The sequence below is a fragment of the Cricetulus griseus genome, chromosome 2 (genome assembly GCF_003668045.3).
Source record: "Cricetulus griseus strain 17A/GY chromosome 2, alternate assembly CriGri-PICRH-1.0, whole genome shotgun sequence".
Lineage (NCBI taxonomy): Eukaryota > Metazoa > Chordata > Mammalia > Rodentia > Cricetidae > Cricetulus > Cricetulus griseus.
Genome location: NC_048595.1, coordinates 394889240 through 394898261, shown reverse-complemented (window position 1 = coordinate 394898261; position 9022 = coordinate 394889240). Strand labels below are relative to the sequence as shown.

General features: G+C 40.8%; 1 protein-coding gene across 1 annotated transcript; it reads right to left on the bottom strand.

Annotated features, from left to right (window-relative positions):
* Window positions 1-6035: 6035 nt before the first annotated feature.
* Window positions 6036-6962, bottom strand: LOC100763276 (olfactory receptor 8S1). Its single transcript, XM_027396016.1, has one exon. The coding sequence runs from the start codon at window positions 6960-6962 to the stop codon at window positions 6036-6038; it is 927 nt and encodes a 308-aa protein (XP_027251817.1).
* Between the last annotated feature and the right edge of the window lie 2060 nt (window positions 6963-9022).

Here is a 9022-nt window from a genome sequence, read left to right as displayed (position 1 = left end):
TGTGAACCTAACACCAGAGTGCAGGGCAAGCAGGAGTATGCACAGTGGCAGATCAAATTAATGAATGCAAAAAAGGACACATTTTAGGAATATCATTTTGATCTTTGGGCTCATGTGTACCGGGATCTCAATAGCTCAGTTTCCATGCTCTTAGGGGCCTGTGACCCACAGCCATCACAAGTCTCAGTCCCCTGGTCACAGTGACTAGCATGACATGGGCACTGGACTTCCTAGCCCAACTGTTGGTAGTTTTCCCTACTTGAACTTTATTAACTTGATTCTTTCTCCATTTAAGCCATTTTTCTTTATCCATTAGCATGACCAACCCCTTTCTTATTAAAAATGAATCCCTCAACCTTTGTACCACTAACCAATACTTTTTATATCTCTCTATTTATTGAACATCCTGAAATCTGGCTTCTACTTCACTGATACTGCCAGTTATCTTACTTTGACACATGTCTGGAAAAGATTATTTCACAGCTGGGTGAACCAGCTGTGGATGTGGACATGCCAGGATAAAATTCAGGAGTAATTCAGATAGGTTGGCCTTTATATGTTACTTGGCCTTTTTCCTTCCTATTCTTAATATTCTTTCTTTGTCCTGTATGTTTGGTGTTTTGATTATTATGTGGCGAGGGGACATTTCTTATTTTTTTGGCCCAGTGTATTTGGTTTCTGATGGGGAATGTACTTCTGTGTATGTTCATCTTATTGATTGTTGAATAAAGTACTGTTTGGCCAATGAGGCAGCAAGTTAGGTGGGACTAGGAGTCAAGGAGGATTCTGGGAAATGTGGTAAAGAAGTGATGATCCAGGCAAGAAATGACATAGCAGAGAGACTCATACATGAACAAGGGAGTAGGTCATTGGGCCCCTTCTCTCTTCCTCCAGAGTCACTATGTGATCCACCAGCAAGAGAGGGTACCAGCGGAAGGCATCCTCTATAAGATAATTCTTATAAAATATATAGGTTTATGATAATTAAGATTGAGCTAACAGATGAGAAATCCTAGTCTTTGTCCAAGCAGCATTTGTACCTAATATAAGTCTTTGTACATTATTTGGGGCCTTAACGCAGCAAGCAGAACTCAGGCGGCTGGCAGAAAGCACCCACATGGTGGTAGGGCTAGGGTGGCTTTTGGCAGAAAGATTTATTGTAACTGTGTTTGGTAAGCTTCTTGTACTTTCTTTCTTTTCTTTTTTTTTTTTTCTTTTTGTTTTTCGAGACAGGGTTTCTCCGTGTAGCTTTGGAGCCTATCCTGGCACTCACTCTGGAGACCAGACTGGCTTCGAACTCACAGAGATCCGCCTGCCTCTGCCTCCTGAGTGCTGGGATTAAAGGCATGTGGTACCAATGGCCGGCAGCTTCTTGTACTTTCATAGGCATGTCTTTCTATAGGTCGGGAAAATTTTCTTCTACGATTTTGCTGAATATGTTTTCTGCACCTTTGAGCTGGGCTTCTTCACCTTCTTCTATACCTATTATCCATAGGTTTGATCTTTTCATGGTGTGCGATATTTCCTGGATATTTTGTGTTAAGGATTTGTTGTACTTAAGATTTTCTTTGGTTGATGAACCTGTTTCCTTTTGTTTATCTTCAGCGCCTGAGATTCTGTCTTCCATCTCTTGTATTCTGTTGGTTATGCTTGCATCTGTGGTTCCTGATTGTATACTTAGCTTTTCTATTTCCAGCATTCCCTCAGTTTGTGTTTACTTTATTGTCTCTGTTTTAGTTTTCAGATCTTGAACTGTCTGAATTATTTCCTTCAGCTCTTTTGATTGTATTTTCTTGGCTTTCTGAAGAGATTGGTTTATTTCTTGCATTTTTTGGTTTGTTTTTTTCTTCCATTTCTTTAAGGGATTTTCTCATATCCTCTTTGAGGGCCTCATTCATTTTCATAAAGTTGTTTTTAAGGTCATTCTCTTCTGCTTCATCTACATTGGGATGTTCAGGTCTTGATGGTGCAGAGTCTCTAGACTCTGGTGGTGTTATATATGTCTTTCTGTTGTTGGATATGTTCTTATGCTGTAGTCTTCCCATCTCTTCTTCCAATGTAGGTGGGGGTCTCTCCTTTTCCTCTCAACCAGAGGGTGTAGGCGCAAGACTGGAATGTCCCTCAACCATATGGTGTAGAGCAAGACTGGAATCCATATGGGTGTATTTTTTCCTCCATTTTTATTTGAATTAGAAACAAGATTGTTTTACATGTCAATCCCAGTTCCCTCTCTCTCCCGTACTACCCCCTCAACCAACACCCTACGTATTTCATACCCTTTCTGTTCCATATGGGTGTATTTTTAAGATACTTATTTTAATTCCTTTCAATAGGTAACCAGATGTGAGTGAGGTGTTTGTGTGTTTGTGTGTGTGTGTGTGTGTGTGTGTGTGTGTGTGTGTGTGTGTGTTCATTGGATTGCATAATACTTGTATTTTTATGTTTAAGTATTTTTGATTTTATGCATATGAATGTTTTGCCTGCATGTAGGTGTATGCATTACATGCATACAGTGCTTGCTGCATTGCATGCCTTTGCTTTCTTGGTGTCCTCCATCCTTTCTGGCTCCTACATTCTTTCCTCCTCTTCTTTGGGAGGAAGGATTTGATGGAGAGATCCCCTTTATGGCTGAGTGTTGATGGTCTCCCATTCTCTGCATAATGTCTGGCTGTGGGTCTCTTTTCCCATCTCTTGCAGGAGGAAGCTTTTCTGATGATGGCTGAGCAAGACACTGATCTATGTGTATAGCAGAACATCATTAGGGGTCATTTTATTGTAGGGGTGAAGGCTCTATGTAGGGTCCTAGAGGGCAGCTGAAACGGACGCTTGGAGTGCTGACCCTGGGTTATCAGTTTATCATGTAATTGATTTCTCCCCAATAAAAGTAACCTATGTCATCCCTATCCTGTGTATGATAATTTTACTCCAACAAGTGGAATATCTGAATCTTGAGGTAGATAGATTCCCATGTTCCTGAGGAACTGCCACACTGGTTTCCACAGTACCTCTACAAGTTTGTTCTCCCACAAGCATTGGCTGAGTGTTCCCCTTACTACACATCCTCACTAGCCTGAGCTGTCACTAGTGTTATTAATCTTAGCCATTTTGATGGGTGTAAGATGTAGCTTAATCCCCCTCCCAAAAAAGGAAAGAAATTTTGGGAAAGATAACCCCCCCCAAAAAAAACATTTGGTTTGGTTAGAATGATGCCACTAAAGTAGTGATTCTTAGCCTTTTCCCTCTTCTGTTTTATTCTTCCTCTGAATGATGGAGTTTTCAAAGGAAGATCTGATTTTTTGGTTAGGCTACTTGTATGGATCATTGATTAGTGATGCCATGAACATGTAGCTATGATGCCAAGGCAAGGCTGGAGACTTCCTATGTATTCGGCAGCTTCATTTTTTGATAAGCACCCCAAGTCTGTCACAAGCTACTGCACAGCTCCCCAACTGTTTGGTGATCTTGCCATCACAGTCCCCTTTTATAAAGAAGGTTTTGATTCTACATTGTTACCCAGCAGTTTGGGGAGGGATTGGAGAGATGGTTCAATGGTTAAAATCGCACAGTATTACTGTAGAGAACCTGAGTTTGTGTCTCAGAAACCATATTAGGTGGCTTACAATAATCTGTAAATCTTGACACAGGGAATCTGATGCCTCTGACCTCCATAGGTATTTGGTCAGAAAGAACCTTAGTGAAATGTTGGAAGATGCTTTTTCTGCAGATGGTTGGTAGATTATAATGTGGTGTGAGAGTGGCTGAGCTACAGAGATCAGTTTCCATTCAGCGATACCCTGTGCTAAATTTGGAGTCCTAAGAGGAAACTGGTGAACCTCCAGACTTGGGGTGAGAAATATTCAGACAGAAGCACTTGAAAACCTTAAACCCCTTGAACCATCTTTGCTTGGTACTGTGTTGGCTTTTTTTAAGGTATTGATTTGGGTAAAATATGGTTGTTCTGTTGAATGTCAATCTGCCTGAATTTGTTTTTATAAATGTGGTTGAGATTTAAGCCAATAGACTTTGATGAAACACATTGTTCTTCACAATGTGGTTTGGCTTTAGTGTGATTTTTATATCATAGAGCTTATGGCTTTATAAGTTTAGACGTAAAAATTTTGAATAATATCCTTTATTAATTTTTAAGATTTTATTTATTTATTTATTTATTTCGTATACAACAGTCTGCTTCCATGTATATCTGCACACCAGAAGAGGGTAGCAGATCTCATAATGGATGGTTGTGAGCCACCATGTGGTTGCTGGGAATTGAACTGAGGACCTCTGGAAGAGAAGTCAGTGCTCTTAACCTCTGAGCCATCTCTCCAGCCCCTTCTCATATTTTTGATATTTTATTATTAACACATTGCTTCCCCTGTGCATTTCCTCTGTCTATACCCTCTCATATATCTCTCCTTGTTCTCTTTCAAATTTATTTTTTCATTCCTTCTTACTACCTACATCTTCACATATATATAACTTCTTCAGTCTGTATAATGTTTCTTGTATGCAATTTTTCAGAACCAATCATTTTGTATTGGATAACCAGTTAGTGTGCTCTTCCCTGGGGAAGACTATTTCTCTGTCTCTCAAAATTCTTTAGTTGCCTGTTGCTCTTTGTATAGAGTTGAGATCTCATGGTCTTTCCCCTATCCACTTTGTTGTCTAAAGGTAAATATGTTTGTGAAAGAAAAAATGACTTGAATTTATACTAAGAAGTTAAGGTTGAAATAATTGTTGACTTTATGTCTACAAGAATCAGGGGGTTTGTAGACATGGCTCAGCAGGTGACAATACACACTCACACTGGTTTTTGCCAAGGACCTGATTTCTATTCCAGCGTTCATATCAGATGTCTCAACCTCCAACTCTAAGGGATCCTAATCTATATGGCCTAGTCTATTGAACCGAATTAATGTTCGTCTCCCTCACCCCAGACACACAGGCATATACATAATTATAAACAAAAATAAAAAATATTTAAAAATAATTTATCAGATAAATAAAAGACTATTTCATTTAAGCTACAGCTCTGAAGAATCAAATCACTAATAAGTTTCACCTGGTCATGGACTGCAATGTAGATTATTAATCATCCAGTACAATTTTAGATTCAATAAATTAATATTTTATTTAGAATTACTGTTTAATATAGTTTTATTTGGGAATATTGATTTTTCAGTTTTTGAATCACAATTACTTTAGCCCTGAAACTGTATAATTTTGTTATTCGATCCTAGAAAAATGTATATAACATTAATGTTTAGTAAGACTAACTTGAAACATTATCAGTGCTTCTGCTCTTTTTATTATTTTAGTTTACCTATGAAAGGTCCTTATTATGTGTGCCCCCATGACCTGTTTGTGAGGTGCTGGTGATCAAATCCAAGCCTTCATGAATGCTAGGCAGGTATTCTACCAACTGAGTTACTCCCTCCACTCAGGCTTTGTTATCTTCCAAGGTCTGGATTTGAACATGTAGACATTTTAACCTTTGTTTATTAACAGCCATTTAATGATAGTTTTTGTCTTCCCTGAAGACTCATTGTAGTGCTTCATAGCTTTAGCATGCAACAGTCTCCTGTCTACAATAGTCTTCATGTAGTTTTGAGTTATTGTTGAACTGAGATTTTCTTTTCTTTGTAGTAAAGTTGTCATTAGAAAATTCACCAAGTCTTCAGGATTAGATTCAGAATCCTCTAAATTGGTCTTTGTATCTCCCTCCTCTTGTTTTTTGGTGAGAGCAAGGGAACTCTGAATCTAGAGCTATGCACTTACTAGTCAAGTATTCTCAAGTATTCTCTCACTGTGCTGTGTTCCCAACATGTATCTGTCCACGTTGGTTATTTTATTGTCATATTATTATCCTCTGTGGAATACTATGTTTATATTCTGTCCCAAACAACGGAGTGTAGACTTTCCTAGTAAAATTCCAAAACCAAGAGCCTATACTCCCAGAATATCTGACAACGTATGTTTGAAGGATGCGGGATAAAAGAATAAATGTAATGATGCCATTTTACATAGTTCATTACCTAAAGCAGATACTTTCTCAGGGTTCTATTCACAGCTGCCTTTACCTCCTTGTTTTTCAGGCTGTAGATGAGGGGATTCAACATGGGTGTGACTGCACTGTATTGCAAAGACAATAGCAAATCCAGGGAAGAGCCAGAAGGAGGCATGAGATAGCAAAGAAAGCCGGACCCAAAGAATAAGGTCACTGCCGCGAGGTGGGAGGAGCAGGTGGAGAAGGCTTTGCTTCTCCCTGTGGTGGAGCTGATGCTCAAGATGGTGGCGACAATGCGGGCATAGGAGAAGAAGATTGGGATAAAGGTTCCCAGCCCATGCAATAAGCTGGCACCAAGAAGGATGTCAACGGTGATGGAGATATCGGAACAGGACAGGGGGAAAAGGGCAGGCAGCTCACAGGTGTAGTGGTGAATGGTTTGAGCCTCACAGAAGTCCAGGTTGACAGCCAAAAGCACAATGATGGTTGCATTGAGAGAGGCCACGCCCCATGAGACCAAAACAAGCCTCACGCACAACTCAGTTCTCATCACCTGGCCATAGAGTAGTGGGTGGCAGATGGCTGCATAGCGGTCATAAGCCATGACTGAGAGCAGGCAGGCTTCAGTGCCAGAAGAAAAAAACACAAAGAAGACCTGAGCCAGGCAGCCCTCTATAGAGATGCTTTTCTTCTCAGACAGGAGGTCCTTCAGCAGCTTCGGTACCGTGACGGACGAGAAACAGAGGTCTATAAATGATAGGTTGCTTAAGAAGAAGTACATGGGCGTGTGGAGGTGGGAGTCAGCCCTGATCACCAGCAGCAGCATCAGGTTCCCGGTCATGGTGAGGAGGTAAATCCCCAGGAACAGCACGAAAAGTAGAGCCTGGATGAGGGGGTCGTCAGAGAGCCCAGTGAGAATGAATTCTGTGACGGCACTGTGGTTCCTCCAGGCCATTTGTGATTATTTCCTTGGAATAAAGTGGAAAGAGGTGTGAGGTTTCCTGTGGTTTTCGTGTTATCTAGGGCATCATCTTGCCTGCTTCTGCATTTTCCCCTGCTTTGAACTTCAGCAATGGCATCTCAGGCTGTTCTCTGTACACCTTGGGATGGGTTTTATCCTTTCAGTCATCACTCTTGGCTCACAGTGTTTACACAGTTCAGAGAATTCCATTTCTGCTCCACAGGGATTACTAGACATATAATATTGCTGGGTTACTTGCACATGTCGTCTTTACTCCATGTTCTACCTACATGGAGTAGCTCACAAATCCTCATTCCCATGTGTCCTAAAGAACATTGTACAGCATGACAGTGGTTGTTCCAAATTTCCCACTCGCTGCATTCCTCTGTTCAGGATAAGCCAAAGATTCTTACCAGCACATACCTTTAATCCCAACACCCAGGAGACAGAGGCAATCAGGATCTCTGTGAGTTTCAGGCCAACCTGGTTTTCAGTGGGAGTTCTAGAACAGGCTTCAAAGCTACAGAGAAACCCCGTCTCAAAAAACGAAACCAAAAAAAAAAAAAAAATTGTATTCAGAGGACTTTCTTACTCTTCTTGTGTGTTTTCACAGCAATTCTAGGAAGTATTAAGGTATCTAAGAGTGATGTTCCTTCTATCCTTGTGAAGTGTGACCGTGAGTGGTGATGGTGTGAAGAGGAGCCAGGAGAAAAATGCTCTTGTCCAGGATTTTAGGTGGGTTCCACATGAATAAGGACCAATTTTCCAGCCACGATATTCTGGAATTTTCCTCAATTGCTCCAACTTGATTTTCAGTCATTTCCCCCCCCCCCTCTCATTTTTTTTTTGTAACAGGGTTTCTTTTTTAGCCCTAGCTATTCTGGAACTTGCTCTGGAGATCAGGCAGCCTGGCCTTCAACTCACAGAGCACCGCCTGCCACTACCTCCTGAGTGCTGGGATTAAAGGTGTGCACCACCACTGGCCCGTTCCTCCTCTCTTTTATTACATTTATTTTGGAGCTTGAGGAAGATTTTATTGGAATTAAAACAAGCAAAAACCCCTAGGACAGCAAGCTGTAAATCCCCACAGCTCCCTGGAGGAGAGAGATGAAGACATGTATGGAGGTCAGCCACTTGGTGGACAAGCAGCAACGAGTCAGGGACAGGGGTTGTGGAGAAGGTGAAAACTCCAAATAGTAGGGGAAGGCTGCTTAGTCCCTGGCAGCGTCAGAAAGAAAAAGAAGAGATGAAAAAGGACAGGTCACACCGTCCTGACTTAGGTCTCTGAAAGGCAGGCAGACAGACAGACAGACATTCGTGGTGGCTCCAAACTGACTACAAGGAGGGTGGAATTTTCCTTTTTTTTTTTTTTTTTTTTTTTTTTTTTTTTTTTTTTTTTTTAAGACAAGGTCTTATATACTGCAGACAGGCTTTGAGCTCAGTATTTGAGGGTAACTGTGACTTCTTGATTCTCCTGTTGCCTTTAATGTTGGAGCTGTAGGTATGCACCAGCATGCCCGGGCTCATTTATTTTCTTTAAGAACGGAATGTTTTTCTCTTGTGGTTTTGCTCATACTGCCATCCATTCCCATGCCCTCTCTTATTCTAGTGGTCCGAACTCATATCTGCCTTTCAACCTCAATGCACACCTTGTTATTTCTTTCTCAGCTTGAGCTTAAATTCTGCTCCAAAGGGCAGACCCACCAGCCAAACTAAAGAGCATCTTAGACCCCAGTTAAGGTTACTGTGAGTGTGGACAGAGACACATGTGTGTGCAAGGTTACTGTGAGTGTGGACAAACAGGTACCTTCATGTGTGTAATTTCAGCTCTATTCAAGGATGCTGAAGCTTGGACATTGACAGCCACATATTTTGATGACCCTGTGTGAATAAGTTTATAAACATAGATGAAGGTCTATATAAGTAATTTGAGGTGGTATATTTCAAGGATTTGGATAATTTAGTCACAAGGAAACACCAACAGTGTCTTTGGGGATCATGAAGTCTCAGCCAAGGATAATACAGTATTTCTGAAGAATATTTTTCCTTATAAC